Raw genomic sequence first — 26,520 nt, forward strand, 5'->3', positions numbered from 1 at the left:
GAAGATATTTATGATAATGTTATGAATTGTTATAATATAAATGAATCCAATATCTACTATATCTCAATTAAAATGAAGAAATACAGTCAAGCAAATGAGACATAATAGCAATAAGGTATTCAAATATATTTGAGTTGATAATACATGATTTTATATAAATGTAAGTGATGACTATGGAAAGAATGCCCAAATCTTGTAACCAATTGACACACGGTTCATAATGGAAAATGATTTTATGTTTTGGCTTTATTTTGTCTGTTTATGTTTGTCTATAAATAAAAACTTTTATTAAAAAAGCATTTTTACTACTGGCTTGTACGTTTGGCTTGATGGGCATGGCAGGGGAAGGATACTGCTCCATTCCCTCCCCACTCTGGGGCCAGCCAGAAGTGGTATTTGCTGGTTCTGTGAACTACTCAAAATTTCCACTACTGGTTCTCCAGAACCTGTTGAATTTCACCCCTGAAGCTTCTATTTCCCAAAAGCCCTTGTTCGGAAATCAGAAATTATATATCTAACCTTTGAGTTGGAAAACTGAGCAAAGAACCACCAACTACAGAAGAGTTTTAATGCATTGCTTTACTATTTTCAAACTTAGCAGGTTTTAGTAAGTCACTAATTTCTAGCAGCCAGAAAAGTCCAAAGTTGAAAGGTTATATGTCAGAAAACATGGGTAGTCAGTGATTTCCATATTGAAGGCTACAGATTCTTTTAAATTCCAGCAGTACTTGCAATAGGATAAGGGAACTATTGAAGAGAATCATGCATTCAGATTACTCTACTAGACTAGCTCAAAAGGAAGAAATTTCATCAATATGGAGGAACTTCATCACAATTTACAATGGTTGATCAATGTTTTGCTTTCCCTTTTTTACCTGAATTGATAGCAGGTAAAATGCCTTCTGACTAGGATCTAATCCTGGATATTTTTGTACTTCATAAAGGGAGTACAGATATACCAGGTAACTAGTATCCCATCCACTTACAGAATTACATAATAACATAGCTGGAAGGGACTTTGGAAGTGTTCAAGTTCAATTTCCCTATATCATCCCAGACAAATGGCTGTCCAATCTCTTCTTAGAACCTTCAATACTGGATCATCCACAAGTTCTGGAGGCAAGCCATTATTCATACTATCAGAATTTTTCCCTAATTCTAGGTTGTATCTCTCTTTGTTAAGCTTCAATCCATGACTTCTTATCTTGTCATTTGGTGCTTTGGAGAATAGGTTGACCCCCCCTCTTCTCTGTGGCAGGCATTGAAATATTTGGAAGTCTGTTATCATGTTACCCCTAGACTAAGGTGACCAGACGTCCCGCATCTGGTGGGACAGGCACACCTTCTCATGAATTTTCCCATGTCCCAAGCCGCTCGCTCATCAGCTGCCGCTAGTTGGCTCATTTGTTCCCCCATCTATTTCTAAAAATCTAAGCCAGCCCTCGCGGTGTGCTTAAAGTTTTCCATCCCAGCCAGCTCACTGATTGGCTGGAGTCCGCTTAGCATGCCGCGTGAGTCACAGGAGTCTCCATTTCATTTCGCCTTTGCGGCCATTTGCTTTGTTTTGCTGCTTTACTGGTGAATAACCAGTGGGAATTAGTAACCTGCGTGGGGTTAGTGAAACAACCGCTGCTGCCCTCCTCCCCTTCCCTGTGTGCGAGAAAGGTGCCCGCTCGCCAGCCCGCCCACCCTTGGGCTCCGGGGGCAGCACCTTCCCAGCGCCACCGCTGCTGCACTAGTTCCTTCATGCCCCTCCCACCCCTCTGCCTCCTCAGACCTCCATGCAAGAGTGGCAGAGCGAACGAGCGGCCACGTCCGTCGTTGCTTTTAAACCAGGCTCTGCTCGCTGCTCATCCCGCTCCTTCAGGGCCAGCGAGCGCCAAAATAAAGCTGAATCCTTTTGAGAGGGGACGGGCGCGATTGGCAATGGCGGAGGCCGTGCTGATGCTTCCCAGTTCGCGCCCTCCCCTCTCAAAAGAATTCCACTTGGCCACCACTTCCTCCTCTTCTTCTTCTTCTTCCTCCTCCTCCTCCCCGTCCAAGGCCCTCAGCAGCAACAGCAGCAGCAGCCACCACCACCGCCGCCCTCGCACGGCAGTCCTTGGGACCACGCCACCACTTCTTCTTCTTCCCCGCCCTTCCCAGTTAGCTTGCTTGCGAGGAGGCGGGAGGAGGGTCACAGGAGTGGAATTGGGGGGAGGGCTGAGAGGTTGCCAGCCCCTTTCGCAGGAAAGTTAACTTTTCTTGATGAAATCCTGCCTCCCCCCTCCACGTGGGTGAATGGTTGGCTGTCCTCTTCATGGCCATCGCCGAGGCTGGGAGCCTCCCTTCCCCTCTGCTGTCTCCGCTCAAGGTTGGGTTTGAACTTTGAAGTGAGATGATCGATTGTGTGAATGCCGCATGTTTGGTGTGCCTGGGAAATCACACCGCATCCCCGTAAAGGAGGCAGCAACACAATAGGTGGCAGGCAGGCAGGCAACCCTCCCAGCTTCATGCTAGATCAGCAGCTCATCCTCTGACCTCTTTGTTTGGCTGGTGAAAGTGTGAGGCTCAAGAGCTAACATAAAAAAAAAAAAACCAGGACCATATTTTCCTGGCAAGATTCTTGCAAAAATTACTTGCAAAATTTTAGAAAGGCTCCTTATGTGAAGATTTTAAAAAGGTGAACTGGACCTCTATTAGGGAGGGGAGTAGAAGATCAGAGGTAACCATTTGGATCCCTTTTCAAAAGGGAATAAATATTATCAGCAGTTTGGTTAGTAAATTGTAGTTAACAGCATGTTGGCTTGAAAATGGTCTTTAGATTAGATATTGCAGCTTGCATAGAATAAAGTTAGCATACTTGAAGTGAAATAGGCTTTGGTTATGTTTAGGTTGCATTAGCTAAAATGTGCCAATACCATCCTTGTTGGTAAGAATTGTTGTCATGTTAGAAGAATGACTCAGGCTGACAGCCTAATCTACTCTGTGTTAAATAAATAAAATGGATGGATGGAAATGAAAGAATACAGAAAAGGTTGGTGAGGCATTTAGTGGCCTATGGATGAGAATGGTAGCTGTTTAGTAAGAAAATCTGTTTGGAATGTGCATATATATTCATATGTGGCCATAGCAAAATAATTAATAGAAATAAAAAAGCATGATTGATTTTTACTGTTTTTGATGAAAGTTTCGGAAAGAGGAGGTGTCGAGCAGATCATAGGATTGCTGGTTTCTGAGCTTGGTGCAGCAAGGATTCCACTATCTTACTATTTTATTTTTCTTTATGTACACTGAGAGCATATTCACCAAAGACAAATTCCTTGTGTGTCCAATCACACTTGGCTAATAAACTATTCTATTCTATTTTACTCTACTCTATTCATTTCTATTTCAATTCTAACAAGGAATTTAGCTTCTCTCTCTTGCAAATGTAAGCTACCACAAGGCATTATAACGCAAGCTAGCCTTAACTTTCAAACAGTTCATTTAGTGACCAAAGTTACAATGGCATTGAAAAAAGTGTCTGATGACCATTTTCACACTTAGTGACCATTTTCACACTTAGCGACCATTGCAGCATCCTCATGGTCACGTGATCAAAATTTTGATGTTTGGCAACAGATTCATATTTATGATGGTTTCAGTGTCCTGGGGTCATGCTTGACAAAATATATATTTTTTTAATCAACCCCCCCCCCGGTCAATGGTGTCCCTCTTTACCAATCTGAAAATCTGGTCATCTTACCCTAGACCCTCTCTTTATTGGATTACACATACCCAATTCTTGCAACCATTCTTCATATGTTTAAGCCTCTAGTCTCCTAATCATCTTTGTTTTTCTTCCCTGCACTCTCAACATCTTTTTGCTACTGTGAAAAGAGACTTCTATTCTTTGGAAAGTTGCAGGTAATAAGATCTAGGAGTGGGGTTGCAGGCCTCACTGAACCAAAGTTTTAAGCTAACAAAATTGCAAAATGTACCAGACATATTTCTAATGTGCTGACTTATGTGCTGCATTTTCTACAAAGTAGGTAATTGTATGGATATATTTAGAGCAGGAAATATGGAACTGAAAGTAATACATGGTGAGAGTTCCAAATGTACATGGGTGTTTACAGAAAGGGATGGTCAGAAAGTAGGAAAGAACAAGGAAGTGAAACTATGGAATGCATATGTCAGTTAAAAAAAAAGAAAGTATAAGAAATGTGTCTTGAGATAAGAATGGTGTCCTTTGCCCAATAGCAGTCCTCATAGGATCTGCTATCTTTATTGGAACCCATTGCAATGGTTTGATTATGTAAGTTTTGTTGTGGAATTGCATTGCTAAGTTGGCTATTCATGTTCCAAATTGCTCATGAAATAAACCTCTCAATCTTAAAGTAAGATTTATTGCTTGTGGTTTTTCTGTGTTCCTCTTTAGTGGGATATTTTGCCGAAACCTTTAAAGAGCGAGATCCAAATTTAATTCAATTATTTTGATTAATTTGTTTAATTAATGATGAATGAAATTTTGATTTGAATTTATCTATTTTAATAAAAGAGGAACTCATGATGACATGATAGCAGCGTTCCAATATTTAAGGGACTGCCACAAAGAAGAGGTAATAAATCTATTCTGAAGGTGGAACAAGAAACAATGAATGTAAACTAATAATTTTTTAAAAAGTGACCTGACAAATGCGCGCTCGACTAAAGTGCGCTGACAAAACCGCAGTGACAAAACCGCAACATCATCAACGTGCCAACAACAGTGCACCGACAACAGTGCGCCGACAGAAGCACGATTTAAGTTAAGGTAAGGGTTAGGGTCAGGGTCAGGGTTAGGGTTAGGGTTAGGGTTAGGGTTTGGGTTAGGGTTAGGGTTAGGGTTAGGTTTAGAGTTAGGTTTAGGGTTAGGGTTAGGGTTAGGTTTAAGTTTAGGGTTAGGTTTAGAGCACGCTTCTGTCGGCATGCTGTTGTTGGCACACTTCAGCGCTCATTCATCGGCGTGGTTTAGAACTCACGGTTTTGTCACCGCGGTTTAGTCAGGCGTGCTTTTGTCAGTCGACCTTTTGTCGGTGAACCAAAAAAACCAACCTAGAACCAAGGAGAAATTTCTGGACAGTTTGAACATTTAATCAGTTGAACAGTTTTCCTCCAGAAATTGTAGGTGCTCCAAAAATGAAGGTTTTTAAGAAGAGAATGGACAACCATTTGTCTGAAAAGGTATACGGTATCCTGCTTGAAGATTGATGGAAACTAATAAAGGAGAGAGCAACCTAGAACTAAGGAGAAATTTCCTGGTGGTTAGAACAATTAATCAATGGAAGGACTTCCCTCCAGAAGTTGTAGATACTCCAACACTGAATGTTGTTAACAAGAAGTTAGACAACCCCCTGCTCAGGGTTTCCTGCCTGAATAAGGAGTTGGACTAGAAGACCTCTAAGAACCCTTCCAATTTTGTTATTCTGTTAATCTGTTTTATCACATGGAAAACCAACTATTAGATATTGTAGGTTTTTAAAAACTTTTCCAATGTGTTTCCTTTTACCTGCCACTATTAATTTTCCTTAACTCCAGGTTACAAGTCCCTGTAAAATTATGATATACAATTATGTATGTTATAATTGTGGCATCAACGCAAGCATGTATGGAGCTATATAATAATGATCAATTACCCATTGTTATTTTCAGTCTCTAAAGAGTTACAGAAAACATTAAAGAGAAATGTATTTCAACAGCAACAAAATATAATATTCTTTATTTTCCAGGGGTATCACAGGAGGACAAAGAACTTTCCTGCTGATGTTTAAACAACTCACAACTGACTTAAAAGCAACCTCATGGCACACACACACACACACACACACACACACACACACACACAAATACAGTACATACATACTGTACATACATATCAGGTTGTCATATTTCAAATGCCTAATTCTAATAGATTTGAACAGGTGGCTTAAAGACACATTAGTCTGCAAGATGATATTATTCTTTGCCTTTTTATCAAAATTGTTCTTGAATGCACAATGTGATAATCCTCTTGGTAAATGTTCTGTAGGAAACCCGCCTCTTATTAAGCACAAACAATATCGTTCAGAAGATTTGGTCATTGCTGGCATTTCTTCTCAAGTTTACATGATGTCTGAAAAAGTGACCTTCACCACAAATCCCTCAAATGAACTGGTTGATGATTTCATGTATGTAATTCATTGTTTTAAGTAATGCAAATACAGAAATAGTTAAAATTTGTGGAATGATTGAATTGGCTGTAGGATATTTGTGAGATGCTGTATTATTATTTCTCTATGCTGCATTATTATTTTTCTCTCTTTCTGCATAATAAGACTGTTATTACTGTAATTATTATATTGTTTCGAGAATGCAATTTGTTTTCCAATATGGTTTTTTTTAATATAGTTTCTAATACCCTTCTTGATACCATTATATTAGAAATTGTAGTACATTTCTTTATCATGTGGCTGGCTAGGTGAAGTACAAAAGAAATAAATGTATGCATTGACATCTCATTGGCTTCATAACATTGACCATCTCTAGAAGGTGTGGGCAGGACTGCAGTTAGTCTTACATGCAGATATTGTATTAAATGCCACTCAGAAATTTCTATTGCCTTAAAGTGATATTTCCTTTTCCAAATGCCAATGAGAAACAAGTTTTTGGAAAGAAGAACAATGTAAAGAAAGAGGAGGTAGAATTAATGGAGTAGAATATTAGGGTAGAAGATAAACTTAAATCAGGATCTCTACATTAAGGTAAAATTCTGTAATTATTATTATGATTATTCCATTTTGCAATTAGGCATCATCACATCTCCAATGGGTAGTAGATGTAGAGTATTTTAGCCCAAAATTCTAAGGTGTTTTTTTTTTCAAAAGGCACCTGGACTTTCCTTACTTGTGCTTGAAGACATTTTGCTTCTCATCGAAGAAACGTCTTCAGAAGTGAAATGTCTCCAAGTAAAAACAAAGAAAGTTCAGTTGCCTTTTGGAAAAAACCAACAACTTTGGGATAGCCATGGCTTGGATGACTGAGAATCGCTATAGACATTTTATACCTATTATTACACAACTTTGCTCTGTGTTTTCAGCCTAATTGTCTTAGATAGATAGTCAAAGAAATGCTTCCTTCAAATGCTAATTTACCCATTTGTTTCAGTGATCATGGGCTGAATAATCTAATATTGTGTGATACTGTTAGAAAACATAAATTGAAGCCAATTCCAAATTTGGAAATATATGTTCTCACACTCATTTCAGATTCCATATGCAAAACTACCAGCATATCTTGGCTTTGGAATTTGCAGTCAAAGAAATCAATGAGAATTCCAGGATATTACCAAATATCACTCTCGGCATCCATATCTCCAATAGCTATGTCCTCGCAAGGTGGATCTATCTGGCTACCTTGGAGCTTCTCTCTACAAAGGGACGGTTCACCCCAAACTACAAGTGTGATGTCAAGGACAATGTAATATCTGTCATCGCAGGACATAACGCTTACATTGGTCAGTTCATGTCAAATATTCTGAGCATTTACAAGATCCTACAGGTGAGAGCTATCCCGGAAAGAAAAAGAGTCAAGTCCAACAATACGTTTATGTGATTGGACAATATTCTAACTACATTTCACCTAGGGAGACAGGAATGATTAAAAATGCTAGAAATCAGAATTCTCATAATCTTATGGATAATTATTTCATTTAACCAAATGTCTAAATATAGTATAAAGCAGTAGTCCGTATTCAACTTTGCAGTTCATATAATTCTAAAGCTTTGAAATACACTGTCAAGCTTTGAAGCATGCTTCTGCTGTTGCAACCATTATCAACTCTCAGTTTGCCAATCAACTAAGGGGGAAGGGAGGGGGAATTGGAATGGAGGCTCCTCCAGACATCAGGAGATCAACCCGTGGGAACCAAGGACACTTCAATAGGTGGCTAAGATCCTCAGAAGTATTTTCTCATAATAATTTAACTGCTTTGAATGGGACAATGTGTTCTGCACCAAAATGGGGAAGGAGAATTCTATACTTTTATTATACTGGATTATACAGGAAATAGCCAGAGCTGGTTTTTGCCCCAATCTGTGCCAAAATGTTGAACTCAATAAAGCTTTACTTAAAGAGATTGGATCGTCTGTATTGTGCTTGCTCCGTTGGGTTCATTAGTTGGAACCTTGACAGGCACCCTGTTAAAAGATAAACTAACAATTTCCATAGAAATCATATTGGAATATGCAAACTCTCCTGTTCTTTGGAGAACAATATTAATAGTTTTATTAGAACCTATCCTTAAAGATAGATACTGTAGAAGTATTTTGATGTAGAAATATTGTATTACACTCCAGTTCCTACATTTTTCTTAGCTCATATATGGTTCTGCTGCAGAGATGGATGACAACATACCAGCTGCTTTGATCTATCAGTTATTTCCCAATGAAGACTTTCAAATTATGGGGATCATCCAATTGTTGCTTCACTTCCAGTGGAAATGGATTGGGCTTATTGTCTCAAATCCTGAAAAGGGAAAGAGCTTTATACAGAATAAGCTTGATATTTTTTCTAAGAAAGGCATCTGCTTTGACTTTGTGGAAGAAATGCCAAAAGAATCTGTTGCCACTGATCTTGAGGTTCAATTTCATGGCTATGTTACGCTGTGCAAGGTTATCATGAGAAGTACTGCCAATGTGGTGATCATATATTGTGAAAATGAGGACATACCTGTTTTTAGAATGTTTCCCTATATTTCAGCATATGAGGGCATGCCAATGGAGAGAAAAGATAAAGTTTGGGTAATGCCAGCACAGATGGAATTCACATCAATCCCCTTTCAAAGAGATACAGGTCTGGACTTCATCCATGGTGCACTATCATTGGCAGTTTCCTCAAAGGAAATATTAGGATTTAAGAAATTTATTCAGATGAGAAAACCTTTTTCTGAAGAAGACAGTTTGACAAGACTGTTTTGGGAAAACGCATTTGAATGTTCTTTCCCAAATATTATGTTGGATGAGGATAGAGGCAATGAATGCACTGGCGAGGAGGCATTGGAGACCCTTCCTGGATCTGTTTTTGAAACAAGTATGACTGGGCAAAGTTATAGCATTTACAATGCTGTCTATGCTGTGGCCCATGCTCTGCATGCCATGCTTTCCTCCAAACCTAAACCCAGAGAAAGAGGAAAAGCTTGGGAACTCCGGACTCTAAATCAAGAGTCGTGGCAGGTAAAATGAAATGAATGTAAATATTCCTTTATTGAAATGACAATTATATAAGTGTGTTCAATTAGTATTTTGGAGTTGTATAGTTCATAAGATCAATGTGAGAACTTCAAAATGAAATGGATTTTTGCCTTTATTGTTTAGAGTAATTTGCATATACCTAAACTTGGTATGCAACAATGTTGATAAGGATGTCAGTGTTTCAAGTATCATGTAGAATTAAATCAGAGTCCAAGGCAAAACGATCCTTAAAGTTCCAATTTAATAAAGCAGACATCTTAGCACATCTGTGTTAATCCCAATTCTGGAAATTACATCAGAATCCCACCCCACTAAAAGTTCATGATCTTGTCCCCACACCCACAATCCATCACATGGTCCAATCTTCTTCTTCCAGGCTGGCACTCACGCCCAGCTGCTTCCGGCCAGGTGCAAAGGTGCAGAGACAAAAGATGACCTTGGTCTTCTAGAAAAGAATGACAACAACACATTCCACAATCCTACTCCTTTCTATTCCCCCTCCCATCAACTATACTAATGAAACAGCATAATGAAATAAGAGAAAGTGTGGCAGGCCAAAATTCTAAAAGGAATATAATTGCAGGCCTGACAAAGGAAGCAATATAAATAACAATAGCAATAAGCACTTAGACTTATATACCACTTCACAGTGCTTTTACAGCAGGTTACAAAGTCAGCATATTGCCCCCAACAATCTGGGTCCTCATTTTATCCACCTGGGAAAGGTGGAAGGGTGAGTCAACCTTGAGCCTGGTGAGATTTGAACTGCCAAATTGCAAGCAGTCAACGGTCAGCAGAAGTAGCCTGCAGTACTGTACTCAACCACTGTGCCACCGCAGCTGATGTTAATTCAAGAGGAAAATGACTTTAGAGGAAGCCAAGGTGGATGGCAGAGGGCAATGAGGAGTATGAGATGTGTAAGAAAAAAACAGTATCCACAGGTAGATAACAACAAGGCAGAAATGACATTTTTAGTACACCACTGTTCCAGAGCAGTAGAATTTAACAAGAATCTCATGAAAGATTAAGTTAACATGTCAGTTCAGCTGACATTGATGTTAATATTGCTTCCTGCATGCATGGGAATGCTAAAAGAACTCTTAAAATAATGTATGGGGGCATAGAGATAGCTTCAGAAGGACTTTTCAGAGAAACTAAATGCTAATATTGTCCTGAGAAAGAAGGGACTGTTTGAAACAGACTCCAAATAATCCTACCTTAGAAGGAAACTCTAGCAGGATTTCAATTTTTTTTAACACCCTGTAGTAGTAATGGTGAACCTATGGCATGTGAGACGTCACCCCAGCTCAGCTCCATCACGCATGGCCTGCAATGTGGCAATATAAATTTTCTAAATAAATAATATGGCTTATGAAAGATCCTTCCTTCATATTTGCATACACACTCTTTATTTCCAATCTCTAAAATATCTTATCAATTATTTCCATATAGTTCCCTTGGTATCTGAAAGCTGTTTCATTTAACAACAGTGCTGGAGAAATGGTTTCCTTTGATGAAAGAGGAGAACTAGCAACTGGATTTGATGTTATCAACTGGGTCACCTTCCCCAACCAATCGTTTCATCAAATCAAAATTGGAAGCATAGCTCTAATGGCTCCCCGAAACAAACTTCTCACTGTTTCTGCAGAGAAAATAATCTGGCCAACCATGTTTAACCAGGTAGTTGTGGCACCAACATCAAACCATGGACTAATTTATTTTTACTTATAGTTTTAAAGTTCAGACAAATTATTATTTTTTTCCAGAGTGACTCATGAACATAATTGCCATAAAGTTAAATGATCCATATAAAAAGTGACCTAAACTGAATTTCTCAAGGTCAATAAGACAATTCTTATTCCATGACAACATTATGCAACCTTCCTCCTCCTCCTCTCCTTCTTCTCCTTCCCCTTTCTCTTCCTCTTTCTCTTCTTCCTAGCATATTCCCGCAAGTGCAGGGTCCATTTTTCAGATCATTAAATGTCACTTTACCCCATCAGTTGTGTCTCCAAGGCCAAGGCCCACAGCTTACATAGCTTTATTGATGGTATCTTGCCATCTCTGTTTTGGACACCCGTGAGGTTGCTGGTCATTGATTTCTTGGTAGGTAGTCTTGGCCACGATGGAAGGTGCTGTTCTCAGGACATGTCAATACCAGCAGAACTGGCCTTCTCTCATCTTCTCTATAACTGATGCCACATCAAAATGTTATCAAATTGTGTCATTTGTGATGTGGTCAGGAAGGGAGATGTCCAATATTCAATGGAGCATTCACATTTTCATGGCATGGAGATAGCTTTTGGTCCATGTTGTTGCTGCCCAGCATTCAGTGCCATACAGTGCAATGGGGCAGATAGTTGTCTTGTGAACCTCAGATTTAAGGCAGGTTGGCATTCATATGGCACACCAACGCATCCTTGCTTGTATCTCACCATTGACGTCACCATTGCCTTGGAAGTGGGATCCCAGATATTGTTTGTGTGTGTGTGTGTGTGTGTGTGTGTGTGTGTGTGTGTTTGTTTGTCTGTCTCTCTGTGTCTGTGTTTGTCTGTCTAATGTATATGTATATGCATATGCATACTATACTAGACTAAACTGTACAATACTGTACTGTACTGTCTATGTACACATTTAATTACTGTATAAAAACTATACACCTAAAAAGAAAGTGCCTAACCTGTACTAACTCTAACCCTAACTTGTAGTGGTTGTTCCTACAAGGGACATGATCCTTATCAGCTTTAAAATCATAACACAGCAGTGAATTCTCACCACGCATCCTTGCTCATATCTCACCATTGATGTAGCAATGGAAGTGGGATCACAGATATTATGTATATAATGCATAATATGCATATACACATATACATATACACATATACGTATACGTATACGTATACATACAGTATACAGTATACAATATACAATATACATACACAAACACACACACACAGACACACACAAACATATATATATTTTCCTAGATTTTCACGGGTGTAGGTATACTGGTCTTATTTTATTCGGGTCTTTTCTTATGTAAGATTGAGATTGTCTTGGCAACATTTCAGCAACGTCTCACTCGCCATCTTGAGGCTGGTGTTTTGGGCTTAAAGCATGATCTGAGCTGCCATCCCACTACAAACCTTAGTGGAGTGTGTGTGGAGTGCTGGCCCTGTTTCAGCAAGCGGATTGATTGGATGGATGTGTGGCTGTATCATGACTGGTAGCACTCACCAACCTTTGGACTGGCTTTCTGAGATCTCAGAAATCTGGTCACGGCTGCAGTTTGATGGCTGGCTCCCCAAACTCTTGGAAGGCTTTGAGGGAGTTTGGGGAGCCAGCCATCAACTGCAGCCACGGCCAGATTTCAGAGATCTCGGAAAGCCAGTCCAAAGGTTGGTGAGTGCTACCAATTATGATACAGTCACACATCCAATCAATCCACTTGCTGAAACTGGGCCAGCAGTCCACACACACCCCACCAAGGTTTGTAGAGGGATGGCAGCTCAGATCACGCTTTAAGCTCAAAACACCAGCCTGGGGATGCTGAAATGTTGGCAAGACAATCTAATCTTAATGGGAAAAGACCTGAATACAACAAAACCAGCATAGATAGATAGATAGATAGATAGATAGATAGATAGATAGATAGATAGATAGATAGATAGATAGATAGATAGATAGATACATATGCATATACATAGATACATAGATACATAGATACATAGATACATAGATACATAGATACATAGATACATAGATACATAGATACATAGATACATAGATACATAGATACATAGATACATAGATACATAGATACATAGATACATACATACATACATACATACATACATACATACATACATACATACATATGCATATACATAGATACATAGATACATAGATACATAGATACATAGATACATAGATACATAGATACATAGATACATAGATACATAGATACATAGATACATAGATACATAGATACATAGATACATAGATACATAGATACATAGATACATAGATACATAGATACATAGATACATAGATACATAGATACATAGATACATAGATACATAGATACATAGATACATAGATATATGCATATGTATACTATACTATACTATACTATACTACACTACACTACACTACACTACACTACACTACACTACACTACACTACACTACACTACACTACACTACACTACACTACACTACACTATCTATGTACACATTTATTTACTGTATAAAAACTATACACCTAAAAAGAAAGTGCCTAGCTTGTACTAACTCTGACCCTAACATGTACTGGGACAGGATTTTTATCAGCTTTAAAATTACAGTTATACTTAATTTAATGTGGCAGGGCTTTATTTCCCCAAAATTCCTAAATATATCGAAAAAGTCATGACATAGTCAGTTTTCAATTTTCATCATGTTATATTATAGTCCTAATTGTTAGGATTAATACCTTGACTTCACACCTACAAAGATATATTACCTTTCTAATTTATGCTTACTAATATATCAATTTCTGTAGAATGTCCTTACATTCAAACTTTGAAAATGTAAGCAAGTCAAAATTAGAAGAATCAGGCACAGTATGAAAAAGTCCAGCAAGATGGCGCAGTGGTTAAATGCAGCACTGCAGGCTACTGCTAGATCAGCAGGTCAGCGGTTCAAATCTCACCGGCTCAGGATTGACTCAGCCTTCCATCCTTCCGAGGTGGGTAAAATGAGGACCCAGATTGTTGGGGGCAATATGCTGACTCTCTGTAAACCGCTTAGAGAGGCCTGAAAGGCCTATGAAGTGGTATATGTGTCTACTGCTATATTCTTAGATTGAGTTGCTAGGGTCTGAAAGGGTTTCCTCATCATCACCACAAAGGACTGGGGGGGGGGATTTCAATCCCCTGATCATTTGGGAAAGCCTGGGGTATTCCACTCACCTCCACAATACCGATAGAAAATAGATGATATAAAGTGGGGGATCCTTGGTGCACTCTGTTGTTGTCCACTGGCTGCCTGTGGAACTGGCAGCAGAGTCAGACTGTGAGGGGGTTGGGGAGGAGCATGGGCCAGTCCTGGAATCTGGGGAAGGCTCGGACAAGGGCTTTGCATCGGAGACAGAGAGGGGGCCAGGGCTATCTTGGAGTTATGTGCTACCTCTGGATTCTCCAGAGTCAGACATCAGTGAAGCAGAGGAAGAGGGGAGCCTGTTTCCAGTGCATGCATTCGCAGAGCTGCCAGAAGTCAAGAACAGTTAAGACAAAACGGACGACTTGAGACTTGGAGGTGATTGGCCCTTCCCATAGGACATAAAGGAGGAGCAAAGGCAAGTGAGCCTTTGCAGGAATCAACTTTGTTCGTTCTGGTCAGTTTAACTTCTGAAGCTTTTTTTTTTACTCTTTTTTTTCTATTTCTTTTTTATTGTTTTCAAGTTCAAAAGTTTTATTTCTTTTAAGACAAACATTTCATCATTCCTCAATCAGTAAGACATCGAAGTACAATTTTTTGTATGTCAAAATAATTCTAGTTTACCACAAAATTCTTGTCTAGCCTAATATATACCCCTCCCTCCCGCCACCCTCCCCCCAACCCCCCTCCTCCTTCCCCCCCCCGACTTCCCAGAACCCGTACACGGTATGGATTTTTAACTAACACAGTCTAAAATCTATTGAGAAAAAAGAAACAAAGAAATTAATGACATTCTGCATTGACCTTAGCTTCTTCTTGCTGAACTAACTTTAAACAATTTAAATAATTTCTGATCTTAAGCATAGGCTAACTGGAATTTCTTGGTCCCGTATTTATTTTGTATATAGTCAATCCATTTTTTCCAGTCTCGTTTATATCTCTCATTTGAATGATCTTTAAGATATGCCGATATTTTAGCCATCTTGGCTAAGTTTGTCACTTTCAATGTCCATTCTTGAGTTGTAGGCAAGTTTTTCTTCTTCCAGTATTGCGCCACCAACAGTCTTGCTGCCGTTATCAGATGCAGAATCAAGTTAGTTTCTACCACTGTAAAGTCAGTACATATACCTAGTAAGAATAACTGAGGAGTAAACTTTATCCTTCTTTTAAAGATATTTTGCATAATCCACCATATTTTTATCCAAAACGCCTTAACCTTTTGGCAGGTCCACCATATATGAAAATATGTAGCATCGAGAGAGCCACATCTCCAACATTTAGGCTGTAAGTTCGGATATATAGAAGCCAGCTTTTTAGGATCTAAATGCCATCTATAGAACATCTTATAAAAAATTTCTCTCAGGTTTTGAGCTTGTGTAAATTTCACATTTCTTACCCAGATTCTTCCCATGTATCCAGCATTATTGGTTCTTCAATGTTTTGAGCCCACTTTATCATACAATCTTTAACTAATTCTGTTTCCAAATCCATCTGTATTAATACATTATCTATCCTCTTTATATGCATTAAGCTTTGTTCTCTTATTTGTTTAAACAGATTATCCTCAACTTGAATAAAACCAATTTTTTGATCTATTTTCCACCTAGCCTGTAATTGCCCATACTGGAACCATGTTTGAACTACCTTCTCCTCTTTTAATACCTCTAAAGATTTTAATTGTAGTACCCCCATTTCCAAGATAAGAAGCTGTCTGTAGGTAATTCTATCCTGTTTTTGTGCTATATTCATATTTTCAATTGCGTGTCTAGGAATTGTCCACATGGGTATCTTGTCATTTAATTTATATTGGTATTTTTTCCAGACCCGCAGTAAAGCATTTCTTAAAATATGACTTTTAAAATTGTTATCCAATTTTTGTTGAATAATAGGTAAGCATGCCAACCATATACCAGATCGTGTCCCTCAATATTCAATATTCTATCATTAGTTAAATGAGTCCAATCACTAATTACAGATAGTGCCACTGCATCATAATATAGTTTTAAGTTAGGTAGTTTCAAGCCTCCTCTCTCACGTACATCTTGCATTATTTTCATCTTTACCCTCGGCTTCTTTCCTGCCCATACAAATTTGTTGATACCCTTCTGCCATTCTAAAAGATTCGCATCTTTTTTAAGTATAGGTAACATTTGGAAAAGAAATAAAAATTTTGGTAAGATGTTCATTTTCACTGCCGCTATCCTACCCAACAAAGATAAGTGCAATTTCTCCCATTTTTTCATCTCTGTCTGTATACTATGCCAAAGTGGTTCATAATTATGCTTATATAGTTTCCCATTTGAAGTTAAGATGTTAACTCCAAGATATTTGACTTTTTTAACTACCTCACATCCTAGCATCACTCCTAGTTCTTCCTTTTGTTTGGTATTCATATTTATAGCTAATATTTTTGTTTTTCCTAAATTTATTTTAAAACCAGACACTTGACCATATTGATTAATCGTATTCATTAAGACCATACTGGATTCCTGCAGTTGTTCCAATATTATGATCAAATCATCCGCAAAAGCGCGCACTCTGTATTCTTGCTGCCTAATCTTGATCCCTTTTAGACCATCCAAGCCCCGTATTTTATTTAACAATACTTCCAAAGTTATAATAAACAATAATGGGGACAAAGGACAGCCCTGTCTTGTACCTTTTCCAATTTGAAAAGAGTCTGTTAAACTTCCATTGACTATGATTTGTGCTGTTTGCTGTTGGTATATTGCTTTAATTGACTGTAGAAAATTATCTCCTATCTGCATTTTTTGCAATATCTTCAACAGAAATTGCCAGTTAACTCAATCAAAGGCCTTCTCAGCATCCAAGAATATAAATGCAGCAGGGATCTGGTTGTTCTTTCCCAAATATTCTAATGCATTAATAATTGATCTGACATTACTTTTCATCTGTCTCCCCTGTATAAAACCTGTTTGGTCAGTGTGTATCAATTGTTGAATAACCAGCATTAACCTATTTGCTAGTATTTTAGTAAAGATTTTATAATCTACATTAAGTAATGAAATAGGTCTATAATTTTTGGGTTGGGTAGTATCTTGCTCTTCTTTGGGTATCAAAGATATAAATGCTGTCTTCCAAGATGGAGGCACTTTACCTTCCATTTGGATCATATTAAATAATTCTCTAAGAGGTTCTACCATTTCTAACTGTAAATTTTTATAGTAAACCGCTGTCAAACCATCTGTACCTGGTGCTTTCCCTAACTTTAATTGCTTAATTACCTGCAAGATTTTCCCCGAGGTTATTGGTTGATTCAATTTTTGCCTGTGCTCTTCTCTAACTGAAGGTTTTTTCTCTTTATCTAAATATTTGTCTATATCTAGACCATTAATTTTATCCCCTTTATACAATTCTGTAAAAAATTCCCGAAATGCCTTTTGAATCTCTTCCTGTTGAAACATCTCCTTCCCTCTGTAAATCAGTTTAGATATATTTTGAGTTTTCCTTTTTTTCCTAATCTGATAAGCTAACCATCTGCCAGGTTTGTTTGCATTACAAAAAGTATTGTGTTTTGCATATAATAAATTAGTGACTACCTAGTCAGAGATCAACATGTCAAATTGAGATTTTAATATGGTAATAGCTTCCTTAACCTTTGTATCACCTGGGTTCATTGTTAACTCCAACTCTTTTCTCTTAATTTCCTCTTCTAATTGTGTTCATTTTAACCCTTGTTTATATCTATGTGTTTTATTTATATTCATCAGCACTCCTCTCATATATGCTTTGCTTGCATCCCATACGAATTCCATAGATGTACCCTTATTCATATTCAAAACAAAATATTCAGATAACAATTTTTTACAATCATTAATATACTTTACATATCTAAATAAGTTTTCATTCAATCTCCAAGACCTTCTTGCCTGCACTACCCTTCCCAACTCCATCCAAACTGGGCTATGGTCCGAAAGGACCCTAGCCGCAATCTTTGTCTTCTTGACCCTAGAAAGCAAATCATTAGTGATTAGTATAAAATCAATCCTTGAAAGGGATTGATGCCTATCAGAGAAGAAAGTGAAATCATGTTCCTCTGCATTTCTTTCTCGCCAAATATCTCTCAATTCAAAGTCATCCATGATGTCAAAAAAAGGTTTGGGTAACTTTGCTCGCATCTTAGTATTTGGGCGAGAAGTCTTCTTATCTCTCTTAGTGTCTATCACACCATTCCAATCACCCAATAGGATACAGGAACTATAGTCCCACTGTACTAATTTAGCATGAAGATTTCTATAGAATCCATCTTGCTGTTGATTAGGGGCATAAATTCCCAAAAGTAATGTCTTTTTCCCTTCTAGGATTAGGTCTAAAGCAATATATCTTCCGAAGGGATCTGCTTCTATTAATTCAGCTTTCATATCTTTTCTTAAGTATACAACTATACCATTCTTCTTTTCCATAGCGGAAGCTACAAAATGTTGACCAAGTTTTGAGTTAATGAAATATTTTTGATCAGTTGACTTGATATGAGTTTCTTGCAAACAAATTACATCATTCTTAAACTGTTTGAGATAATGAAATATTTTCTTTCTCTTCTGTGGAGAATTCAGTCCATCGACATTCCATGTTAAAATCTTAGTTGTCATCTTTGGTTGGCTGAAGCATTTTTAGAGCTTCCTGCATGGCCTGTTTAACCTTAGGCCTAGCTCCTCCCACTGCTTCCAGACTTGTTATTGTAGTTCCTTGATCGATGCCCGGTGATTGTTGATGCTGTTGCTTTTTAGCTTGTTTCTCCATTCGTCTAGTAATCATGCGGCTAGGTCTTTGTTCCATAACACCTTGCGCTTCTAGAAGAGAGAGATGCTCCATCTTGTCTGGTGGTTGTGTAGTTTGCTGTCTGTCCTGTCCTTCTTGTGGTCTTTTTCCTGGTCCAGATGATGCAGGATATCCAGCCTTCAAAATATTATGGTAAAAATCTCGGGCTTTCCATACAGAGTTGAGGCGATATCTTTGCCTATCAAATGTAAGTATAATGCCAAATGGTGCGTCCCATCTATACTGTATCTGGTGATTTCTGAGTTCTTCGACTAAAAAAGCATAGTCTCTCCTGGCTCTTAACATTTGAGGTGGTATCTCTTTCAAAACAATCAGGTCTTGACCGCCAATTTGAAGCTTAGTGTTATAAGACTTTTGTAGTACCATATTTCTAAGCTCTCTTGTAGTGAAGTATATAACGATGTCTCGAAGAAGCTGCTTCTGCTTTGCCACCCAAGAGTTAACGCAATAAACTTTGTGGATCTGCCAATCGAGGTTGGTCCCTGGTCTTCCCACCAGGCAGTCAAAGGCTTCTGATAGAATCTGTTTCAGGTTCTCCTGTTTCTCCTCACGCAGCCCCCTTACTCTTAATGCGAACTCCATTTGTCTATACTGTATCATAATAATTTCTTTTTCGGCATTTTCCACTTTTTATTCCACCGCCTCTGTTTTCAATGTCAAATTGGTATTAGCCTCATTAAGATCCTCTAGACTATCTTCAATTCCAGAAACACGTTCTGTCAATACAGTTACAAGTCTCAGCATTTCATCTTTAATTTTAACAACCCTGACATCGATTTTCTCATACAACTCCTGTTTAAGTCCTTTTATTTCACCTTTAATTTCCTCTTTTTTTTCTTTTATTTCCTCTTTTCCCTCCTGTTTTATCTCCTGTTTTATCTCCTCTTTAAGATCTCTAAGTTTATCTTCCATTTTAATTGTCTGTGCATTAAGAGCCACACTTAATTCACTCAAGAAGAATTCTTTCATTAACAAATCCCCAGCAGGGTGCGTAGGGAGCGGAGGCTGCAACCTTGTACCAGGCACTGGGGATGTGCCCCTGGGAATAGAGGGCAACGGTTTCAAATTAGGATTTGGTTTTGAGGCCATTCCAAAATTTATCTTCCAGCAATTAATAAAACTCTGCTGCCTGACTAGGCAGCTATAAGTAAAGACGCTGAATTTCTCCCTTTACTTTGAAATTTGAGGCTTGGCAAAACTTTCAGAAAGTAAGCATTGTAACAAGACAGTTCAGCAGATTCATCACCATTTAAATTCCAGATAAGCAAGATTAATGAGAGAATGGAAGTCTTGTAAAAATGAAACTAATTAGAAGGCTTCTGCTGGCCAATTGTAAAACAGGTGATAAGGATGCTCCTTTGAAATTTTAGAGTTCTGTAGCATTTAACAAAAAGTTTAAGAAGACAATCATTATTACCGGAGAATTCAGCCGGCTTGGCGCCATTTTAAAAGCCTCTAAGTAAATAGATTTTCAGAGGGGAAAAAAAGAAGCTAAAATCTTGATAAACAATTAATGTCCACGTAAACGGATTCAGCTCGTGATAAGATCAAATCAATCAAAGCTGAGTGGGGGAGACCTACTTTGTACTGCACAAGGCAGTTTGAAGTTCCCAGCACGGACACCGTTCTGCTTTGGGCTGGCCCCCCTCTCTCTGCAGGCACAAAAGCTGCAAAAATCGAAGGGCATTTGCCAGCAAAACTATTCTTCTTCCCTTCTTGCGTGAAGGATAAGAAAACCTGTTAAGACGTCAGATGGATGATCATCTAAACAGATACGTGACCAGGAATTCGGAGGCAGCTAATTTTAAGCTGCTACCATCAGCAGGCTCCTCCCAGGAAGTCCTCTTTTTTGACTCTTTGCTCCATGTGACCTTGCAAGCTAATTGCCAATTATGTCTTTGGCAGCGTTTCAAGGAAGAGAATGGTGGTTGGTTATCAGTTTTATCTCGAAAGACTTTGGTGGACTACTGTTTGACTCTTTACAAACTAGTTGGGACTCATTACGGGCTGTGAATGAACATAATCCACAGCCTTTGAAATAAAAAAGAGGGGTTTGGGGACTAAGCATGTGCTTTTTACTGTATCAGGAAGCCTAGGTCAGAAAACACTTTGAACTTGCTTGTTTTGTTGCAGATATTTCATTACCAAAACTAGGTAACCTCATCATTACCCATACTAGGTAACATCATCATCACCAGCACTGATAATGTTTCCTAGTTTGGGTAATAAAACATCTGCATGAAAACATGCAAGCTCAGAGAGCAGCAAGGACTCCTCATGTCAACCCCAAGCTACAAATATTATCCTTTATTAAATGATGTAAAATGCTACATGACCCAAGCTGAATAAATGCATCAACAGTAGCAATGATAGCTTAACAGAGTTTTCTTAATGCTATCCAGCCTTTGTAAAATATTGTCCTGGTTGACCTGGGGCAGAGGTGTCAAACTCAAGGCCTGTGGGCCAGATCCGGCCCATGATGTCGTTAGATCTGACCCATAGAGCTGCCCTGGAAACTGCAAAGGACCAGCCCAAAGTGTCTCTGCCAAGTCCAGGTCAACCAGACACTAATCTACAATCTAGCAGTAGCCATCCAAGCCAGAATGTGGTCAGCTGTAGATCCTGGATGCCAGCCTGGAGCCAGCCTTTTCTGGCCCATCACAGGTTCCCCTTGAAATGAGTGATGTTGAGCAGACAAAGTTAAGTTGTCAACATCAGTCATTGACTACCCAGCCATGCCCACCTGACCCTTTGAGGCAACCATAATGCTGACCCAGACCTCAATGAAATTGAGTTTGATACCCCTGACCTAGGACAGGGCTCCAAAGGTGCTTATAAGTACAGTTTTGTTCATATAACACTTGGCCTCATTCTGCATATCCATCCTACTTCCAAGGCAAGAGTGTTATTGTTTGCAAGACTGTGTAAATCAGAAGTAGGAGAGCTGAACCAATGGGTTGTCCCTCCATCATGAGAACTCCTGGATGAAATAACCTGAGAAGCGGCACGAAAAATGTTTCATATTAAACAATATGTGAAGGATCATAGATGGTTTAGAAGTCATTAAGATATGCCAGGCAAGTCTGACACCCAGTTCATGATGCACAAATCTATTTGTCAAGGGTGGCAGTGAAGAAGCTGCCCAAGAGAAGTTATAATTGCGGTTTTGGAGACTGAACGGTTGGAAGTAATTTTTTTCTAAGGGAGGTACCTGTTCAATTGCAAGGAGCAAGTGAGCTTTGATGAGGTTTGATCATATACAAGTTCCTAAAAGACAAAGACTTTGAATGCTAAGAAATAATAATAATGCTAAGTGAAAGGTTTTCACTTCATTTTTTTTTATTAACAGATGTTCCCCCTTTCGGTTTGCAATGACAATTGCTTTCCAGGTTATAGCAAGATAAAAGTAGAAGGGAAGCCATTTTGCTGTTATGATTGCCTTCGTTGTCCCAAAGGGAAGATTGCAAACCAAACAGGTAAGAAATATCCATTATACGGATTTGTGTTTGTACTTAAGCCATATTGGCAAACCACTTCAAAGTTTTTGTATACATATATATTGGGATGGGGTGGCTCATTGGCTAAGATGCTGACCTTTTTGATCAGTTCAGAGGTTCAAATCCCTAGAGTTACTTAATGGAGTGAGCTCCTGTTAGTTGTCCCCAGCTTCTGTCAAACTAGCAGTTCGAAAGCATATAAAAAATGCAAGTAGAAAAATAGGGATAATTCCTATGAATTATCTTTCGTAGGAAGGTAACAGTGCTCCATGTGCTTTTGGTGCTTAGTCATGCTGGCCACATGACCACAGAGATGTCTTTGGACAGCGCTGGCTCTTCAACTTTGAAACAGAGATGAGCACCATCCCTACAGCCAGAAATGACTATATGTGTCAGGCATGCCTCCTTCAGCAACCAAGAAAGAAACCACTTAACTCCATTTGTAGAATTAAGAGTAGTTTTGCTGGTTATGAAAAGATAGCAGCGAAGTAAAGCAAGGTCTGAGGCAGAAATGTGCAAAATCATGCATATCAAACATTTGCCCAACCCACTCCCCACAATTCCCCAACCCAGTGTCCAACCTGCAACTCCCTAAGGTGTCATGTGGAGTGCATCTTCAAACAGCCTCATCAAGTTGGTATGTGAGACGGTTTGTCTTGACCAAGTCCAAACATCAGTCACCAGCATGCACAGAAGATGGTGAGAACAAGACTCCTCCAGTACAATATTATTCCCTTCTCCAATACCATGCGCCCCGTTCCTATGGCAGCCGATAGTAAACAAGTGTAGCAAAGCAGTCATAAGCAAGTAGCCAAAGCAGAGACTGACATCCCGCCCTCCTTCAGAAAGAAATAAAATCCCTGCAGGAAAAGGCAGAGGAAAAACATTACAAATAACAATATAGCATATACATCTATTATAAAATCAAGGCTTATCAGGATAACTGGTGTAGAACTTCCTCAAAAGTCTGGGAGCTCCAACATGAGATTTGTCAACCCATTCAGCCTGGGAAGAGGGAAAATGTTTCCAGGAGACCAAATACTGAATGCAACCCCTATGTTTTCTGGAGTACAAGATTTCTTTAACTTCAAAATGTTGCTCTCCCTCAATAAGAAGAGGGACTGGAGGTGAAGGTTGAGGCAGAGGAAAGGAAGAAGTATGCTCTGGATTCAACAGGTTCACATGAAACACAGGATAAATTCTGCTAAGGTTTTTTGCAACTCCAATCTTACAGGATTTATGATTTTCACACTAGGGAATGGACCTACATACTTCGGCCCCAACTTCTTTGATTTTTGGATGGTTTGCAGAAACTTGGTGGACAAAAACACTTGATCCCCAACTTTTTATTCTTTCGGCTTAGCCCTCTTCTTATCAGCCTGTTTTTTGTGAGCCTGGTGGGCTGCCTCCAAGGCTTTGCAAGTCATGGGTCAAAACTGTCGAAGTTGATCACTCCACTCAGATAAGGACAAAATTTGCGGTTTCTCCTGAGGTAATTCAGGAATCTGTACAAAATCCTGGCCAAACATAACTTTAAAAGGGGTCATATCGGTACTGCTGTGAATAGAGTTATTGTATGCCACTTCAGCGTGTGGTAACAGTTCAGCCCAATTATCCTGTTGATAATTGATGAAACACCAGAGGTACTGTTCCAAAACAGAGTTAGTTCATTCGCAAGACCCATTAGTCTGAGGATGATGGATGGAGATTAGTTCCTGGGCAAAGCCAATCAACTCCTTCCAAAAGAGGGAGGTGAACTGGGCCCCCCTACCCAAAATTAAGCACTCAGGTACTCCATGTAACAAATATACATGTGAAATAAACAATTTTGCCAATGACTTAGCTGATGGGATTTTGGAACAAGTCACAAAATGAACTTGTTTGGAAAAAAAGTTGGTGATAACCCAAATCATGGTATTTCCTAGATTCTCTGGCAACTCGACAATGAAGTCCATTGATATCTCCTTCCATGGTGCCCCAGGGCATGCAGCACTCTGGAGAAGACTTTGGGGCTTCCCTAGTGGTCTTTTCGCAGCCGCACAGACAGGACAATTGGCTATGTAGGACTTAATGTATTTTTTTCAATGAAGGCCACCAAAATTGCCTCTTAATCAAATGCAAAGTCTTTACAAATCCAAAATGGCCTGCCATTCTCAAATCGTGGGACCGTTGAAGAACAACTGGTTTCAGCTCAGTAGGAACATACAATTTAGCTCCCACCCAAGCTAGTCCATCTTTCATGGTGCATTCATTTGAATGTTTTTTGAACCAGTCATCGAACTCAAGGCTCTCCTAACAACTGTGCCACCATGGCTCATTTATAATATTAATATTGATCATATAAATTTCATGTCATGTATTCAGGAGCCCTTGGACCATACTTTAAGACCCACTGATTTAGCTCATACATTTTTTTATATACATATACAACAGTGTTTTGTTTTTCAGATGCAGATGAGTGTCTTCACTGTTCCGAAGATCAATTTCCAAGCCAGGCTCAAAATCTTTGCATTCAAAGAGAAATAATATTCTTGTCTTACAGTGAGCCAGTGGGAATCACCTTGGTCACTGTGAATCTCTCCTTTTCATTTATCACAGCTTTGATCCTGGGAATCTTCATTAAGCAACGAGACACCCCTATTGTCAAAGCTAACAACAGGAATCTTGCCTACATTCTTCTTATTGGTCTCTTGCTCTCTTTCCTTTGCACTTTGCTCTTCATTGGGCAACCTGACCAAGTGAAATGTCTCTTGCGACAAGCTACTTTTGGCATCCTCTTGTCTGTAGCTCTTTCTTGCATATTGGGGAAAACGATTGTAGTGATTCTTGCTTTCATGGCCACCAAGCCAGGTTCAAAAATGAGGAAATGGCTAGGGAAATGGCTAGCCAACACTATTGTTTTGTCTTGCTCTGCGGTGCAAATTACCATTTGTAGTGTGTGGCTGGCAATTTCTCCCCCGTTCCCAGATTCAGACATGCATTCCATGACTGAAGAAATTGTCCTAGAATGTAATGAAGGTTCAGCCATCATGTTTTACCTTGTCCTTGGCTTCATGGGGTTCTTGGCATCTACCAGCTTCACGGTGGCATTTCTAGCCAGGAAGTTACCTGACAGTTTTAATGAAGCCAAATTTATCACCTTCAGCATGTTGGTCTTTTGTAGTGTCTGGATATCATTTGTTCCAACCTATCTGAGTACAAAGGGAAAGTACATGGTCGCTGTGGAGATCTTCTCCATTTTGGCTTCAGCAGCTGGATTGCTGAGCTGCATTTTTTTCCCCAAATGCTATGTCATTCTACTGAGACCAGATTTGAACAAAAAGGAACAATTAATAAAAAGAAACAAGTGAATTGTGTCTCTGTAAATTATACATTCTTGTAAACCTGCTGCTAGAACATTGAATGCTCACTAAGCAACCAGTTGTGAGGGCTCATGTTGTGTGTATTCAGAGAGAGGGGGAAAGGGAGGGAGGAGGAGATGGGGGGAGGGAAGGAGAGGGGGAGAAAGAGAGAAGTGTTAACTGATTTCTCCACTCAATTGCAAATATTCTCTTTTGTTCTATTTATGGTAGATATTGGAAGCAAACAATTCAACATCTGTCATATTTCTCCCAAGATATATATGGTGATTTTCAGTCATCTGGGTCATGGTTGTCCCAAGATGCTTTTTCAAAGGCAACTGGACTTTCTCTGTTTTTCCTTGAAGATGTTCCTCTTCTAAATAAAAGTCTGAAAATCTCATAGAATGAACTGTCAAATGTATAGAAACATGGAGAAAATATCTGGCCCAATTTCTTAGAAAATGGCATCTACTGTCATGTTTCAGACCTTTCAACAAAAGAAACAGATATTTCTCTGAAAATCTCCATGATACAGTATGTGACTGATCATTAGATAGGCCACAACAGTTACCCATGCTGGCTGCATGGCTGGGCACCAGCCATTCTTGCCCTGTTTGTGGACCTCACAGTTGTTGAAGATGTCCCTCTGTTTATTTTGTATTGTGCACTATGTTCTCCTTGCTTTTGTCATCCCTCCCCGCCCCACTGACTTTTTTATGGTGGGGGTTTGCTA

General features: G+C 39.0%; 1 protein-coding gene across 1 annotated transcript; it reads left to right on the forward strand.

Moving 5' to 3' along the window:
- The first annotated feature begins 5,952 nt into the window (after positions 1–5,952).
- LOC148046573 (vomeronasal type-2 receptor 26-like) lies at positions 5,953–25,796 on the forward strand. The gene is made up of 6 exons (XM_087714853.1): positions 5,953–6,170; positions 7,362–7,539; positions 8,355–9,212; positions 10,683–10,910; positions 22,299–22,425; positions 24,895–25,796. The coding sequence occupies exons 1-6, from the start codon at positions 5,953–5,955 to the stop codon at positions 25,794–25,796; spliced, it is 2,511 nt and encodes an 836-aa protein (XP_087570979.1).
- The last annotated feature ends 724 nt before the right edge of the window (positions 25,797–26,520 follow it).

This window comes from Thamnophis sirtalis, unplaced genomic scaffold (assembly GCF_051295495.1).
Source record: "Thamnophis sirtalis isolate CommonGarterSnake01/CBP01778 unplaced genomic scaffold, rThaSir2_p1.2 scaffold_4, whole genome shotgun sequence".
Lineage (NCBI taxonomy): Eukaryota > Metazoa > Chordata > Lepidosauria > Squamata > Natricidae > Thamnophis > Thamnophis sirtalis.